The sequence below is a fragment of the Rhinoderma darwinii genome, chromosome 11 (assembly GCF_050947455.1).
Source record: "Rhinoderma darwinii isolate aRhiDar2 chromosome 11, aRhiDar2.hap1, whole genome shotgun sequence".
Classification (NCBI taxonomy): Eukaryota; Metazoa; Chordata; class Amphibia; order Anura; family Rhinodermatidae; genus Rhinoderma; species Rhinoderma darwinii.
The window spans coordinates 50,426,466-50,444,490 of NC_134697.1; the positions used below are offsets into that span (position 1 = coordinate 50,426,466).

Here is an 18,025-nt window from a genome sequence, read left to right on the forward strand (position 1 = left end):
TAGTGCATTAACGTCACCAACGCTCTACTAACTTAATAACTGCAGTTTCAAACCTCCTCTGGCATTCACATAATTAAAAAAAATGGTACATTGGGAGCTTCATGGCATGGGTTTCCATGGCCGAGCATCTGCATGCAAGTCTAACGGCACTAAGCACAATGCCAAGCGCTGGATGGAGTGGTATAAAGCACACCGCCACTGGACTCTGGAGTAGTAGAAACGTGTTCAATGAAGTGAAGATCACACTTCTCTATCTGGCAGTCTAATAGACGAGTCCGGGCTTTGCAAATGCCAGGAGAACGTTACCTGCCTGACTGCATTATGCCAACTGTAAAGCTTGGTGGAGGAGGGATAATGCTATGGGGTTATTTTTTAGGGGTTGGCCTAAGCCTCTTAGTTCCAGTGAAAGGAAATCTTAATGCTTCAGCATCCTGAGACATTTTGGACAATTGTACAATTCCAAATTTGTGGGGATGGTCCTTTTCTGTTACATCATGACTGTGCCCCAGTGCACAAAGCCAGGTCCATAAAGGCATGGTTGGGTGAGTTTGGTGTGGAAGAACTTGACTGGCCCGCACTGAGCCCTGACCTTAACCCCATCATACTCCTTTGGGATAAATTAGAACATTGCAAGCCAGACCTTCTCATCCAACATCCGTGTCTGACCTCACAAATGCTCTTCTGGATGAATGGGAAAACTTCCCACAGATACACTCCAAAATTTTGTGGAAAGTCTTCCCAGAAAAGAGGATGCTGTTTTAGCTGTAAAGGGGAGACCAACTCTCTATATTAATATCTATGGATTTAGAACGCTCCTAAAAGCTGCTGTACAGGTATAATGTGTAGGTGTCACAATACTTTTGTCCATATAATGTATGTATGTTCTGACAACAAAATCACCAAAAGTGTTGATAAAAACTGTGTGTATGTGGTTTCTATTGTGTGAAATATCTGTGGACAGCAGATAATGTGTTCTGTTTATCATAGTTACCTGGAAAATGTATCCAATTTGACCTAAGTTTAATAAAAATGAAATGGAAAAGTGTTACAGATATACATAAACCAGCATCTTAGATAATACAAAAATGACAAAATAAATGTGATGACACAGTAGATGTCTGACTTGGGACTAAATTACAGACAAGTAGCTTCTCTGCAGTGACTAGATGTTCGATTACACAGCCAAATGAATTAGTCCCGAAGCTTATGTCAAGTAGGACACTTTCCAAAGTGCAGGGAAGCGATTTCAATATGCAGGTATCTGTTATTATCATCTTTCTTTCCTGACCATGTGTATATTCATCAAATAGGCATTGCTCATGTGTGACATCCGGTTAAGATTTGCCATTAATCATGCACTCGCCGAGTTCTGAGTATTGTAGTTAAGAAGTTATAAATGTGTCCTATTAAAATCTGCTGGATGCTCTGGATAAGGTAATCATGAAGAGGAGTACTCCATAATGACCAGGGAGAGGTTGTCATACAGTATGTTATACCATAAAGAAAACCAGTCACTGTGAGAGACCTCTTAAATGAAGTATGTTAGTGTGATAAGACCCCCCCCCCCCCCTCTACTAAACGCCACTGCCAAACGGGGGCTGAAAATAAAGCACTTCCTGGTCCTGGGTAGTCACATGGTGTTTCATATGATCACTTTCAGACTGTTTTAGAGTTCAATGGGAAGTGGAACCCTAGACACGCTTCCAGCCATGACGACCTAAATGTTCCCTGGGCATCATTTGCCACTTGAGTCAAGCCAGCGTTTTTCACCATAGCGTGGCTATTGCGGTTTCACCCCAGATTGGTTGGCATATTATGGCTCTGTTCCCTGATGGGACAGTATGACTATTTTGACGAAACGCGTTAGGTGATTGTAAAGGATTTGCCTGACACAGCTTCTGTGTCGACGCCCATGGTTAATCAGCCCGCATCTGTTCCAAGGTCTACTAGAGTGACTCGATCTGCTACCACTCAGGCTGGTAGGCTGAGGAGTGGGAGAACCTATCACAGCCTGGCCAGACGGTTCTAGCTCCCGCCCTTGGTCTATTTATACCTTCATTTGCTGCTTGTCCTTTGCCTGTGATTCTTGTTTCCTGGCTCTGCTGTTCCTGCTATTTCCATTTGACCTCTGCTTCATATTGACCCTGGCTTGACTGACTATTCTCCTGCTCTGCTTTTGCTACCACGTACTCTCCTGGTTTGACTCGGCTCGTCCACTTCTCTTGTTGCTCACGGTGTTGCCGTGGGCAACTGCCCCACTTCCCTTTGCTTCTGTGTACCCTTGTCTTGTTTTGTCTGTCGTGCACATATTGAGCGTAGGGACCGTCGCCCAGTTGTACGTCGTCGGCTAGGACGGGCCGTGCAAGTAGGCAGGGACTGAGTGGCGTGTAGATAAGGGCTCACCTGTCAGTCTCCCTACCCCAACATTACATAGTCACAGGCCCATATACCTTTTTCTACCCTGGTCCCTGACACTACTATGGACCCCCTTGAGACCCTGGCTCAGCAAATGCAGGGTCTCTCCCTATAGGTCCAAGACCTGGCTCAGATGTACAACCAGCGTGATGCAACCCAGGTAGTGCCCTCCACCTCACCTCTTAAACCCCACCTCAAGTTGCATGACCGGTTCTCAGGGGACCGGAAGACTTTTTTCTCCTTTTCGGGAGAGTTGTAGGCTCTATTTCCGTCTAAGGCCCCACTCCTCAGGTTCTGAGAGCCAACGAGTGGGTATAATTATGTCCCGGCTCCAGGACGGCCCACAGGAATGGGCCTTCTCCTTGGCTCCTGATGCCCCTGAACTTTCTTCTGTTAACTTTTTTTTTTCCGCTCTTGGGCTCATCTATGACGAGACTGACAAGACTGCCTTTGCCGAGAGTCAGCTGGTGACCTTACGTCAGGGTAAGAGACCCGTTGAGGAGTACTGTTCTGACTTTAGGAAGTGGTGTGTAGCTTCTCGGTGGAATGACCCTGCCTTGAGATGCCAGTTTAGATTGGGTCTGTCGAACGCCCTGAAAGAGCTGTTAGTTAGCTATCCCTCTTCTGACTCTCTAGATCAGGTTATGGCTTTAGCGGTACGTCTTGACCGAGTTCTCAGGGAACGACAACTTGAACGTTTTTGTGCCTTCTCCTCTGGCTCCCCTATGATGACTCCCGAGGTTCCGTTGCTTCATTCTTCCACGGAAAACTCGGATGAGCCAATGCAACTCGGGGCCTCCGTGTCTCTCCAACAACGTAGAGAGTTCCGCAGGAAGAATGGTCTCTGCTTCTACTGTGAGGATGACCAGCATCAAGTGAACAACTGTCCGAGGCGTAAGAATAAGCAGCCGGAAAACTTCCGCGCCTAAGTGACCATCGGGGAGGTCGCTTGGGCGCACAGGTATTTCCTGTAAATATGAAACCTAATAAGATCTTGCTTCCCTTTCAGGTCTATTTTGATGGTAGGTCTGCCAACGGCAGTGCCTTCTGCTAATATTATGTCTGTGGAATTTGCTATGTCTCTAGCTATGCCATTGATTGATTTGCCCAAACCTGTCCCGGTAGTGGGTATCGACTCCACTCCACTTGCTAATTGTTATTTTACGCAGCGTACCCCTGTTTTTGAACTCATTGTTGGCTCTATTCATTTGGAGCAGTGTTCTGTGTTGGTGATGCAGGGATTATCGTCCGATTTTGGTTTTAGGCCTTCCCTGGTTGCAGAGGCATAATCCCACATTTAACTGGAATACTGGGGATCTTACTAAATGGGGTAATGAATACATGACGTCCTGTTTTTCTATTCATTTGATTTCTCTCGATGAGGAGGTGAACACTCTACCTGAGTTTATTCAGGACTTCGCTGATGTTTTTTCTAAAAAAGCCTCCGAAGAGTTACCTCCTCATAGAGAGTACGATTGCGCAATCAATTTGGTATCAGGAGCTAAGCTACCTAAAGGTAGGATATTTAATCTCTCTTGTCCCGAACGTGAAGCCATAAGAGAGTATATCCAGGAATGCCTGGCCAAGGGTTATATTCGCCCCTCTACTTCTCCAGTAGGTGCTGGCTTCTTCTTTGTAGGGAAGAAGGATGGTGGTCTTAAGCCGTACATCGATTACCGAAGCTTGAATAAGGTCACCGTAAGGAACCAATATCCCCTTCCTTTGATTCCTGATATCTTCAATCAGGTTCAGGGGGCCCAATGGTTCTCTAAGTTTGATCTTCGGTGCGCTTATAATCTTATCCGAATCAGAGAAGGGGATGAGTGGTAGACTGCGTTTAACACGCCCGAAGGTCATTTTGAATACCTCGTCATGCCCTTTGGGTTGTGTAATGCTCCCGCGGTCTTCCAGAATTTCATAAATGAGATTTTATGAGACTACCTGGGGGTATTTCTTGTAGTGTACCTTGATGATATACTTGTATTTTCCAAGGACTGGTCCTCCCACATTGAGCATGTCAAGAAGGTGCTCCAGGCCCTTTGGGAAAACAAACTCTTTGCTAAATTCGAAAAATGTGTGTTTGGGGTGCAGGAGATACCATTTTTGGGTCAAATCATCACTCCTAACGAATTCCGCATGGACCCTGCCAAGGTTCAGGCTGTGGCTGAATGGGTCCAACCTGCCTCCCTGAAGGCTTTACCGTGCTTCCTGGGGTTTGCTAATTATTACAGGATATTTATTGCTAACATCTCGGTCACCGCTAAGCCTCTTACCGACCTTACTCGCCAAGGTGCTGATCTCCTCCACTGGCCTCCGGAGGAGGTCCAGGCTTTTGAGATCCTTAAGAAGTGCTTTATCTCTGCCCCAGTGCTGATTCACCCTAACCAAATGGAGCCATTCATCGTGGAGGTTGACATCTCCGAGGTAGGGTGCTGTCTTGTCCCAGGGTACTAGGTCTCTCACCCTTCTCCGTCCCTGTGCCTCCTTCTCAAGGAAGTTCTCGTTCACTGAGAGTAACTATGATGTTGACAACCGCAAACTCTTACCATTAAATGGGCATTTGAAGAGTGGCGCCACTTGCTGCAGGGGGCTAGGCACCAGGTAACGGTCCTTACCGACCACAAGAATCTGGTTTTCCTAGAGTCTGCCCGGAGGCTAAACCTGAGACAAGCTCGATGGGCATTGTTTCTTTACTAGATTCAACTTTGTGGTCACCTATTGGGCTGGGTCTAAAAATATTAAAGCTGATGCACTGTCGCGTAGCTTCATGGCCAGCCCTCCGGAGGAGGAGGATCCTGCGTGTGTTTTGCGCCCAGGTATAATCATATCCTCTGATTCTGATTTAGTCTCCGAAATTGCGGCTGATCAAGGTTCAGCTCCCGAGAACCTTCCTGAGAACAAGCTGTTTGTTCCCCGGCAATTCCAGCTAAGGGTACTCAGGGAGAATCATGACTCTGCACTATCTGGCCATCCAGGCATCCTGGGTACCAAGCACCTAATTTCCAGAACCTATTGGTGGCCTGGGTTGCTTAAAGACTTTAAGGCCTACGTCGGCGCTTGTGAAATTTGTGCTAGGTCCAAGACTCCCAGGTCCCGACCAGCAGGCTTGCTATGTTCTTTGCCCATTCCCCAGAGACCTTGGACCCATATCTCCATGGATTTTATCACCGATCTGCCTCCATCACAAGGCAAGTCGGTGGTGTGGGTTGTAGTAGACCGCTTCAGTAAGATGTGCCACTTCGTGCCCCGCCCCTCAAGATACTACCCAATGCCAAGACGTTAGCTACCTTGTTTGTCAAACACATCCTGCGTCTCCATGGGGTCCCTGTCAATATTGTTTCTGACAGAGGGGTAGAATTTGTTTCATTGTTTTGGAGAGCTTTCTGTAAGAAGTTGGAGATTGATCTGTCCTTCTCCTCTGCCTTCCATCCTGAAACTAATGGCCAAACTGAGAGGACTAATCAGTCTTTAGAGCAATATTTAAGGTGTTTTATCTCTGACTGTCAAGATGATTGGGTCTCCTTCATTCCCCTGGCCGAATTTTCCCTTAAAGGGAATGTGTTGCCAGAAAAACATGTTTTTTTTTTTTTAATTAAACATTTAGTGTGTAGGTGATTAAACATTGTTCAAATTTTTTTTATTTTTTTCACGAGTCAGGAAATATTATAAATTAGATTCTAATTTATAATATTTCCCATTGCTGGTCACTAGATGGAGCTATTCCCAAAATTGCAGCATTGCAAAATTGGGTAAAAAGCCCTCGCTCTAGTGAGCTCTCAGCATCCCCCCCTCCTTTATCCTGGCTAGTGCCGGGATAAACGAGGGGTTTGAACGGTCTAACCTCCTACACTGTGTGTCGCCATTTTTGGAGCTAACACACAGTGTAGTAGGTTTACATACAGTAGTAAACGTACACAAACACGAACATACATTGAAATCTCTTACCTGCTCCTGCCGCCGCGGCTCCCTCCGGCCCGTCCGCTCCGTCTGCTGCCGCTGGTCCAAGTGCACAAGTCCGGAAGCCGCGACCGGAAGTAGTAATCTTACTGTCCGGCCGCGACTTCCGGTCCACAGGAAAATGGCGCCGGACGGCGCCAATTTCAAATTGGACTGTGTGGGAGCGGCGCGTGCGCAGTTCCCACACAGACGGCGTACACAGAAGTGGATGGGACGGGAGCCGTTCGCAGTCCCTATGGGACTGTGGCTGCCGTATTCCATGTCTGTATGTGTCGTTAATCGACACATACAGAAATGGAACAAAAAATGGTAGCCCCCATAGGGAAGAAAAAGTGTAAAAATAAGAAAAAGTAAAACACAAACACACAAATAAATATAAACGTTTTTAATAAAGCACTAACATCTTTAACATATGAAAAAAAAATTTGTGATGACACTGTTCCTTTAATAACTCGTCAGGGGTCTCCCCCTTTTTCTGTAGTTTTGGGTTTATTCCACGGTTCTCCTCCGTTTCACCTGGTGGTTCCAACAATCCCGAGGTAGATGTTGTTCATCGGGAACTGTGCACAGTCTAGGCCCAGGTTCAGAAGATCCTTGAGGCGTCCCAGAGCATACAAAAGACTCAGGCAGATAAAAGACGTTCTACTAACCCCTTGTTTGTGGTCGGGGATCTGGTGTGGCTGTCTTAAAAAAATTTGCACCTTAAAGTTCCGTCCCAAAAATTTGCTCCCCGATATATAGGGCCGTACAAGGTCATTGAGGTCCTTAACCCTGTCTCCTTCCGGCTGGAGTTACCCCCGTCTTTTCAAATACACAACGTGTTCCATGCCTCCCTCCTGAAACGCTGCTCCCCGTCCTTGGCTACCTCGAGGAAACCTCCAGTCCCTGTTCTCATCCCTGAAGGGGTAGAATTCGAGGTGGCCAAGATTGTGGACAGCAGGATGGTCGAAGGCTCCCTCCAGTACCTGGTCCATTGGAGAGGACTTGGGTACCCGCCCGGGATGTTCACACCGGGTTATTGCTCAGGGAGTTCCATCTTCGGTTCCCCAACAAGCCAGGTCCACCTAGGAAGGGTCCAGTGGCCCCTCATAAAAGGGGGGGGGGTACTGTAAAGGATTTGCCTGACACAGCTTCTGTGTCGACGCCCGTGGTTAATCAGCCTGCATCTGTTCCTAGGTCAGCTAGAGTGACTCGATCTGCTACCACTCAGGCTAGTAGGCTGAGGAGTGGGAGAACCTATCACAGCCTGGCCAGATGGTTCTAGCTCCCGCCCATGGTCTATTTATACCTTCATTTTCTGCTTGTCCTTTGCCTGTAATTCTTGTTTCCTGGCTCTGCTGTTGACTCGGCTCGTCCACTTCTCTTATTGCTCACGGTGCTGCCGTGGGCAACTGCCCCACTTCCCTTTGCTTCTGTGTACCCTTGTCTTGTTTTGTCTGTCGTTCACATATTGAGCGTAGGTACCGTTGCCCAGTTGTACGCCGTCGCCTAGGACGGGCCATGCAAGTAGGCAGGGACTGAGTGACGGGTAGATTAGGGCTCACCTGTCTGTCTCTCTACCCCGACATTACAGTGATTTAGCATATAAGGAATCTAATGAGGGATACGCTGCGGGTCGCTCTTTTCAAGGCGGTTACACCATGATATTTACAGGGCTTAGACCCTATGGGTTAAACAGGACTATACTTCAGGACCTTGATGTCTTCCGTCAAACCTTATACACCATGTGAATTTTTGCTTTTTCAGACCTCTTGTTTGGTATTTGGGGGATTATAGGCTATTTAATTAAATTAGTGACACTATCAAGTATAGCTACTAAGGCACAATGATGCTCTCTCTCATTCCCCCTCCCCCAAAGTTTAAAGAGAAGTTTTCCCAAGGCCAACTGATTTATTATTAACATTAAGAAATTACAGACTACACTGTTTTTTTTTTGTGGCAACGGAAGGTGAATTATACAGATTTATTTAATGTGTCATAGAAGTGATGAACTTTTATCAAAATTTAGTAGCTTGGATGATTTTTAATATCTACCATGTACTTCACCAGAGAACTTGTGCAGAGAGAGATGTTCAGTCATTACTGGATATTTTGTTTGCATTTCAAATTAATTTGTCATGTATTTAATTTTAGTTTCATTAGTTCGATAGTAGAAGAGAAAAATTGTGGTTTTATGTTGTAGCTATTTTTTATTTCCAGAAACTTCCCTTGCTTCTGTCACATGGGAAATACACATTTGGTTCCTGTATCTCCTGTATAGACCATGCAGCAGAGTCTGTGTACTTTATGGCAACTGAGATGAGTAGGAGTCAACTGCCAGCAAAATGTGATAGATTATTACAGTCTACAGGAATTGTTTAAGTACAGCCCCACCCCGGATACCGATGAAATGACAGGGGGAGCTGCATATAGAGCATTATATGTGTATTTGTATAGGATTGCTTTCCATCCTTATCTAGGCCCCCATCAATACAATAGATCTCACAATAAAGCCCCCGTCTTTTAATATAATAATATTACTCTGCTCATTCTGTCAGTCTGTACAGCAAAGCTAACAAGTGAGCTACAGAAAACAGGGAGCTTCAGCCTATTGTAACTGATCTAGTGGCTAGTATGAAAACTGGAATTTTTAAAGATTTTTATTTTATATATGGAGTGTAAAAGCTTAAACACACCAACAATTTTAAAACAAATATGTTTATAAGAAAAACCTGATTTTAAAATATGTAATTTTCTGAGAATACATTCCCTTCAAGTTAATGACGTTAAACCGTGAAATGGGGCCAGTAACCCTGCAAGTATTGGTAAATTATTCCGGGACAGTATTGATCCCAAATATGATACTCCTGTGACTTTACACTTTAAAGCAGATCTACTATAATGAAAAACTTGTGGTACAGAGGGGAAAAAGTGTGATTCACTTCAATATTTCAAGTATTCCAAGTGAAACACAATGGATCTTCTACATGAGAAATACACTAGGAGCTGAAAAACAAACATCAAATTTCACTATAAGTTCTAAGGACTTGCAGTTATAAATATATATATATATTATAATTACATTTCTTTTACCAATTAGACCCTGGGGACTTATTAAAAGCCTTTGCAAGGAGCATGCATTATCTAAAACTAAATGACCTCTTTACATTCTTTTAGGCTTGTCGAATAGCTGCTAGAATCTTATAACTTCATGTAACAAATGTTCTAATTATACTCCATGAAGGCTGCTTTAAAGTCGTTTACCCTCAATCATCTTCTTTAAATTGTACTTTTGAACATGTAAAGTACTTATTTTGCTGCATTATCAGTATTAGCTTGTTATTACAGATATTATTCTGTGTGAGAACATTTATGGCAATTGACATATTTCTCCAAAAATGAAAAAGAAATTGCTTTCACACTCTATATATTATAGAGCATTTATGATATTATATGTCTATTTGGGATGAGTCAAATATTTAAGTAAGTATATACAAGTTCCAGTGCTACATAACCATATATGAAGGAAATTCATTTTCTGGCATTTTTAAGCAAAGGAATTCCTTACTGTAGCAAAATATTTGAAGGGGTATTATGGTTTTAGCAAAAAAATAAAAATAATAATGTTTAAAGTTTATTCTTTGTATAGTGAGAAGTTATTCAATTTTCCAATGCACTTTCTGTATGAATTGCAGTCATGTGTGTGATCATCACATGACCAGGACATATCTTTATCCATTGGGAATAAACAATGAAGGTGCTTATTGAATGACAGAAGTCAGAGATCGTGAAAACCGTAAAGAATTGATTCAGAAAGTATACATGAAAACAATAGAAGAACAAAGAAAGAAAAAAAATTTCCGTTAAAGCGTACTCATCGCTTCAAGTGACTTTCTAGAATAAACTGTCATATAAGTGTACATAAGGAATAACACTAAATCTGGCCATTATATGACTTGTATCCTGCATTTTTGTTTAGCAGTCTCTAATTCTCAGTCTAACCCACTGTCCACAGTAAAGTGACGGCGGCCGGAGGCTTCACTACCCTTTCTGACTTTTCATGTAACCATTCTAACCCACTGCCCCCAGTGTAGCGGCAACAGCCGGAGGCCACCCTACAATTCCTGTTTCCCCGTACCCCTTTTAGCCCAATCTCCAGTGTGGCAGTGTCTGGAGGCTTTCCTATTTCTCTAGGCAGGTCAACATTACCACTTTAAATCTTCCACTTTCAGCTGTCCTCCCTAGCAGCCATAAAATCTATGGGGGCTCCTCACTATCTGTGAACATCAACATGAATGTTGGGCATCACATAATAAACTGTGAGTGATGTCAATGAGCAAAGGCGACCAAATGACTATATATTTTGTATTGGATTTCTGATTGGCAGAAGGAATCACGTGGTATTCAGCGGACAATCAAACATTAATCAAAATACCTTCAAAAATCATAATTGGCCCGGAAGCAGCACGAAAGATAGCACTCCTAACATGAACTTTCAGGGAATGTTCAGGTCTGGGCTTCATTGAGAGATGGGTCTTATTCCTAAAAGAAAACCGAGACAAAAGCTCCTAAGCCACTGATGTTTCATCCATGAGAACGACATAATTGAATTGTTCTTTATTCTCCATCCAAGGTGTGGCATGGGCTACACTTTTCTCTTTGTTCGCCTCTCATCATAAGGTGAGTTCTGTGTAAACTCTGGACAGCGGGTGTAAAGGGTTACGGGGGAATAGTCAGGAATGCTGTGGGAGCCTCCGGCCACTTTACTGTGGACAGTGGGTTAAAAGGGGTATGGGGGAACAGTCAGGAAGAATAGAGTTTCCATCAGTTTCCAAGTGCCTTTTGATGGTATAGGAAACTGACTGCCACGTTGGCTTTCTTGGCAATTTCTATGTAGGACAGACCAACACTTCTAAGGGTTTTAATTGTCTGTCTGTCTTGTTTTGTTAACTGCCTTTTTCTTGCCATTATGATAGCAGTGTGCTCTGTCCTGAAGAGAGAATCCTGCCTTACAGGGTGTTGTAATGTAGTCTGTTCTAACACTGGTTATATATAATCAGAGGGTTTGAAAGTAATCTCCAAAAGTTGAGACAACTGTAGGAATAGTTGCATAGGAATAGTTGCATCCAATTTCAAACCATAATTTGCTTTCGGTGCTGCAGAGGAGCTGTCCTTGATGTCTTCCCAGAAAAAAAGCCCTTTGGTTAAAATCATAAATTCAGACTATTGTTGCGTTTGAGGTTAAAAAATCATATTTTTATGTTTTTAACATACTTTTGAACCATTTTACGTTATTTGCTGTACTAGAACTGTTAATGTAAAAAATTACTGGAAAAATGTTGGTGTTCTAAAACCAGCATTTCCTGTTTTATATGTTGAACGCAGGCCAAAACATGATGTGAACGTCGCCTAAAATACAAACAAAAAACTGATCTATTGATCGGATGCAAGTGGATATTTAAAAAATAATTTCTAGCTTTCAAAAAAAAACCTGTTAGCTTTAAAAAGAGAGTTTTCTTTAAAAATAAAAAAAATTAAAAGAAAAGATAAGAAATATCAGGAAGTTACCACAGGATAAACAAATGCGGTGGAAACCTAGCCTAGTATAACGATAAACATGCCTAAATGATTTTCCCCAATGATTACCGAGTGTTCTGCTAAACTTCAATACAAAGAAACTGCTCATCCTGTGCCTAGTAAACTCCTCGCAGCATGCAAATAATTGTGGGCAATTGGCGTCTATTCCCATCAGTATTTGTTATACATGATTTCGCTTTTCTAAAGGGCGATGATAATGAGCAAAGGACATGCATAATGTGAATTTTGTGTAGACTTTCACGCCCACACATCTTCAAATGCAACATGCGTATGGACAGCATCAAACTGACGGCGAGTATATAGTTCACATTGCTTGTTAAGCCATCTTTTGATATCCGGCGTGGAATGTGTGTGGCTCAGTTTACCCTTTTTGTCTTGTAACCTTGACAAAGTAGGAACAAAAGGATGTGTCATTCTTGTCATATTGTCAAGGGTTCAGATAGTGATGACCGAAATGGAAGGAATTCAAAAGTAAGGAAAGCCGCAATATCGGAACAGTTCAAACACTGCAGAAATTGAGTAGTTCTGTCAAACCGGAAAGAAGGTGCTCGGTGCACGAGCTAGATTTTTCAAGTAAAGTGCATAACAATTATGTGTATATATTGGGAAGTGCTGTTGTGTCTGCATTTTACTATTTCTCTCAGAATACCGGTTCTTAATTTCTAGCATTTTTGGGTTTGTGAAAACTCGGTGGGTGTCCTGCTTGGTTAATGAAAGCAAAGCTCTGTACTGGTATGCATGATATGATTTGAGTTCCATTTCTTTCTGTTATTTCCATTCCAGAAATCTCTTAATCCATCAATGCCATTCTTGGCATTTGGAATCAGCGGCATATCAGCAGGAATCCTGAGTCTGTTACTGCCAGAAACACTTAATAAGCCAATTGCAGAGTGCATTGAAGACTTACAATCTCCTGCATACCAATTGTTAAACAAGGTAAGACATCAGCGGATGGAAAGAAAGGTACATTATCTTGAATACGGCTTCATGTGTAGCCTATGTCAATTTAGTAGTTCTCCAATACAACCTGCTGTGTCTACATTTCTAACAATACCTGCACTCAGCTCTAATTTAAATTCAACTCTAAACCAAATCGTGTCTATATTGTGTGCAATACAACATTTAGCACGGTGTTTCTGTGTAAAGGTAATAACATTCATTGTTTTGTGGTGCCGTATACCATGTATAAACCAGAAGGATTCCAAGTGGTCCCTGAATGTCACTTCTGTGGTTTGGGATTCTTGGTTCAATAACAATGGCACACTTCTCTTTCTCGGGGTATGGAGAAAATGTTTGTGGTTATAAGTAACAAAGTTGAAGGTAAAGTTATTGGGAACATTATACCCACGCTCTGCTCCATTCGCTTGAATTGGCTGAGCTTCCAGGGGGTACTGCAGTGAAAGGGCCACATCACTCCAACAACCTCCACTGCCCCTTTTGTTCTGCCGATTTGTGGAGCTCATGGGGGTTGAACCCACCTATCATACATTTGATGGCGTATACTAGGGTTAGCCTATCCATGCCAAATCCAGGAAAACCTCTTCTGGATCCTTGAGCTCTCCTCTTCTTTTATGTTGTTCAATTCTTTTAAGTCATTCCTTAGTTATACTATTTTTGGAGAATTCTGCTAAACAATATTGCCACAGTTCTAAATGCTCTAATGAATGGTAGATCTGCCATTTAGGGTCTTTTTTCTAGGAGCTCATCCAACTGATCTAATAGCGGTCATAACGCTTGTCATCCAGTTTTAACAGAGACAGAAGTAACTAATAATAGTGTAAGATAATTCTTTACTACTTGATAGAAGAGGATAACACATTCCTACTCTTTACTCAATAGGTGTAAGGAGATTTCTTTTTAAACAACATATACCTATGCTGACAAGGTGATTTCCAGCGAGTACTAATTAGAATACACTAAACTGCTGGGCAAGTCAATTAGACCTACTCAATGGTGAACCTTTTAGAAATTCACAGCCTTATAGCTTCAATAACTATGAACTTTCCCACAAATCCCAGCAATATCTGCCAGTGATCGCTGTCAGCAGTTTCTATTGGAATATGGGCATAGGTTATATAAGTAAAAGGTACACAATTATTGCAGTTTCTACTGTATGTTAAAATATAATAGTTTAACCAAAGGGTTTTTATGTTAGTATTCGGTAAATATCTCAAATAAATGTTATTATATAACAAAGGATAATTGCGAGATACGTTTTGAGAAAAACTACGTATAGTTGTCTTATGCAGAATTTAGGATGTGTAATGTCTTTTAATCATGTTGTAATGCAGACATAAAAATTGTATGTAGGAAAAACCCGGTGCTTCCATAAGTTTTGCATTGCAGCAGACTGAATTAGACAGATACTGCGCCAAAACAGATAAAATATAGTACAGCAATAGAACGAAAGCATTATTTTATGTTTTTTACTTCGATTAAGACGTCTCTTTAGAACTACAGTGACAAACTTTAGAAAACTCTAATTCCAGCCCATCGATATAGAAAGTAAATCATTTTAGAGAGCTGGAAAGCGCCTTTTAAAAAGAAAATTAATAGTACTAATTTATTTCATTTCCACATTTTTTTTCGTAATTGGAAGATAGAAAAAGGAGTGCTCACTCAATTTACTTTCTCAGTTAATTACTTTCCATTTTTTGCTAGAAACAATTGCATGGGATTTTTCTTTTAGCACTGGGAATCTATTCAGTGATCTGCAATGGTTATGTAACTATAGCTATATTTAATCTGTCACATGCAGTACATAAAATGATTTAGTAATTGCAGCCAAGCCAATTATAGAAGTTGATTTTAATATGTTTTTCATTTATGCTGCAAGTCTATATGTATATAACATGATTAACTCCTCGGAGAGGGCAACGATGCCTCGCTCATCAATATAGGCTAGGACAGCACCGCTCAGGTCGGGGTTGGTACTTGTTGCTATGTTTAGTTGAGGAGAAGAGAAGTGATAATTACTGTCATAAGCTTTTATATAGCTGAACCTCCCAAATGCACATTCTTCCTAAGCACTTCAGCTCTTTTTGGAATTCCTGAAACTATAGATCATCGTCTTCCCGTAGGTTGCTTAAGCGGTTTTATTTATATACCCATGTCTTAAATTAATCTATAAAAAATTGCATCTTCTCTAGTAGAAAAAATATATTTTAGGAAATGCGTTCAGTTTTTCAGTGTATATAAAATGCTAGTAACATTTTTAGTAAAGATGTATACCTTATTTATGGTAAGGGTTTTATAGAACAAGATTAATATCCATGCCAGAGATCTTAAAATGGCCATTTTCAGTCTTAAAGGGGTTTCCTGGTTTTGACAACGTGTGTCTGTATTCCCATCTTTTAAGTTGGCAATTGGATTTTTTAGTCAAACACATGAGTGAATCCAAAACGTAGTAAAAGTATAAAGGAAAGACTTATACTTTTCTTGCATTTGGAACAAAACAGTTTTCGGCTATAAAAACGACACCAAAAACTGCCTATGTGAATCCAGCACCCATTTTGGTATTTTCAACCTGCCCTACAAGCTGCCCCCATATGCTCCCCACCACAAACTTTAAATCAGTGTAAAATTTACCTCCGTTCTGAAGCATATGCTTTTTTATAGTTCGAAAAGCTCTGTTCACACTTTCATTTTTAGGTTTCCGTCCAAGGTTTGGTATTTTTTAATGTCAAAAATAGCAGTCTGCAGAGCCACTCTTGCCTTAAAAAAAACTGAAAATCTGATTTAACCCATTTTTAAGTGAAAAGGGATGATCAGGATTTGTTCGGATCCGTTTAAAAGCGGTTGCATCAAAACTGTCTTAGCTCCCTCTAGTGGCGACTGCATACAGCCAGAATATTATTTTTAAAATCGATATCTGTAGGGCACTTGGAGCTCTGTGTTTAAAAAAAATTACTTCTAACCGCTATTAAGATATATTATTCTTTATAGTTTCTTTAATATAAGAAAAAATATAGTATTTAAGGGTAGACGTCCACAGAAAGTTCCAGGTCATCTTTAGAAGTCGCTGTATCTAGAAACACTTCAGTTATTCACATTTTACTTGTTTTTCTCATGATCATTTGTGTATTATTATTTTCTGAAGATTTGTGGTTCTGTTTTGCAGGCAAAACAAAAGGAAGATAACACCTGATTTCATGACTCGTTTGGACCTCTTATTGTTGCATCTGATATGGAGATCAAGTCATTGGGAGTTCTGTCATTAAAACTGTCCTATACGAATAAGGGACAAATGTTACAAAAAGTGTACAATAGGTTTTATTTCCAACTGTCCATTGAAAACAATATTTGTTTTTCCTTTCACCACATTCTTGTTGTATTATTGTTGGATATGGACTTTTGAGACAATGTCGATTGAAAGTCCATTTTGTATATAATTTACAATAAGCATTATGAGGTGTCTGATGTCAAGAATGTTGCAGTACACACTCAGAAATGTACTGAAATGGGATGTAGTATATATAGTTTTGTATCAGACCATTTTATACCTCCGTTTTGGTACAGTAAAAGTGCACTGTCTTCTGGTTTATGATAACCATGAAATCTCATACTTCAATGAAAATACTTTGCAAAGGAGAAATAATGCTGCATCTCTATTATAAATAATGTGGCCATTTTTATGGGCCAAATGTACTTTTGAAAGTTTGTTTCAAAATTTGGACATTTCTTTACTGTGTTTTCTGGTAAAATACGTTAATACTGTTTTGATTGTATTTTTTAAATCAAGATTTAAAAATTTCTATGTTTGTCTTCAGGTTATGATTATGTAACTCTTTTATATATCTTCTATAAACACCATAAAATTTCTTATGCAGTTTTTTTTCCTGCTAAACGTACACACGGAAAATGTAATTCGAGAGTGTGCGTGGTATATTTAGTTGATTTAATTCAAAATTTTAAATAGTTTTATAGTAAAAATATAATCCTTGCAGACATAGGTTAACCAGCAATATATTCTTCTTAATTTTAAATTTGAGTTTGAAGTGCAGTTTTCACATTATCCGAGTGGCACCCAATCGTTTTTACACACCCATTCACTTTAGTGGGTGAATCGGGTCCGTGAAAACGGATCTGACTTTCCGATCCATGAAAAGATAGGACATGTCCTGTCTTTCCACGTTTCACGGACAGGACCTGGCCGGTACACACAAGAGGCAGCATTGTTTTTCAATCAACGGACCCATCAAGTTTTTTTGCTATGATTCCTGTTGTACTATAAGTCTAATGGTTTTATGTATATCATAGGATTTAGCATTTTCCTTTCCTTAACTTTTCTATTGAGTAATATGTAGTATTCTTGCGGTGCTTATTTTTACCATTGTAGTGTGGCTAAAATTAACTAGTGTTAGCGTTAAAGGGGTAATCCAGGTTGTGTCAATTATTTTGTAATGGCTGGAAATTAAATAATTAATCCAAAAAAGCAGATCCTTTCCCCCGGCGATCCAGTGCTGATGCTCCTGCAGCACTCCCGATGGTTGTTTACATGCACATAGCATGTGATCACTGCAGCCAATCAGAGGGCTAAGCGGGGCTCAATGGTGACTAATCTTATTTCTGGCATAATTCCAGAAATACAACACATGACCGCTGAGCCCCGCTCACAAAAGAATTTTCACAACCCGTATAATCCCTTTAAATGAGAATCCGCTGGTTCTCAAACGGTTTTATCACATAAGGACCCAGAAAAGCTGCCCACTTTAACACAGGTGGATTATAGTCAGTATTTTACATCAGTATTTGTAAGTTAAAAGGAGTGGGTCCAAAACACAGAAGAGACCAGGCTGTCTAAACATCTGATATGAATGTTTGATAGCCACCCAACACCAAGTCTTGAAATGTAAAGAGACACAGAAGATCTCTGATAAATTGAATAGATGGTTACCTTGGGTGTTCAGTATTTCGCCACTCCTGTTTTATGTAATTCAAAGGGTTATCCCTATCTTAAACGTTAATGGCAGGTCCAAAGAATATGGCATAAATGTCTAATTGATGTGGATCCCAGTGATGACTCACTGGCTTGGGTGTTTCCTTAGCGTCCATAGAATAGAAGGAAGACATCCAC

General features: G+C 41.1%; 1 protein-coding gene across 2 annotated transcripts in view; it reads left to right on the forward strand.

Moving 5' to 3' along the window:
* The window catches only part of LOC142663116 (solute carrier family 22 member 15-like), a 164,581-nt gene extending 147,811 nt beyond the window's left edge, over positions 1–16,770 (forward strand). For both annotated transcript variants that reach the window (XM_075841420.1, XM_075841421.1), the window contains exons 11-12: positions 12,733–12,885; positions 16,070–16,770. In XM_075841420.1, coding sequence (XP_075697535.1) covers positions 12,733–12,885; positions 16,070–16,096 — 180 coding nt within the window. In that variant the 3' untranslated portion in view covers positions 16,097–16,770. The remainder of the gene's footprint in view (positions 1–12,732; positions 12,886–16,069) is intronic.
* The last annotated feature ends 1,255 nt before the right edge of the window (positions 16,771–18,025 follow it).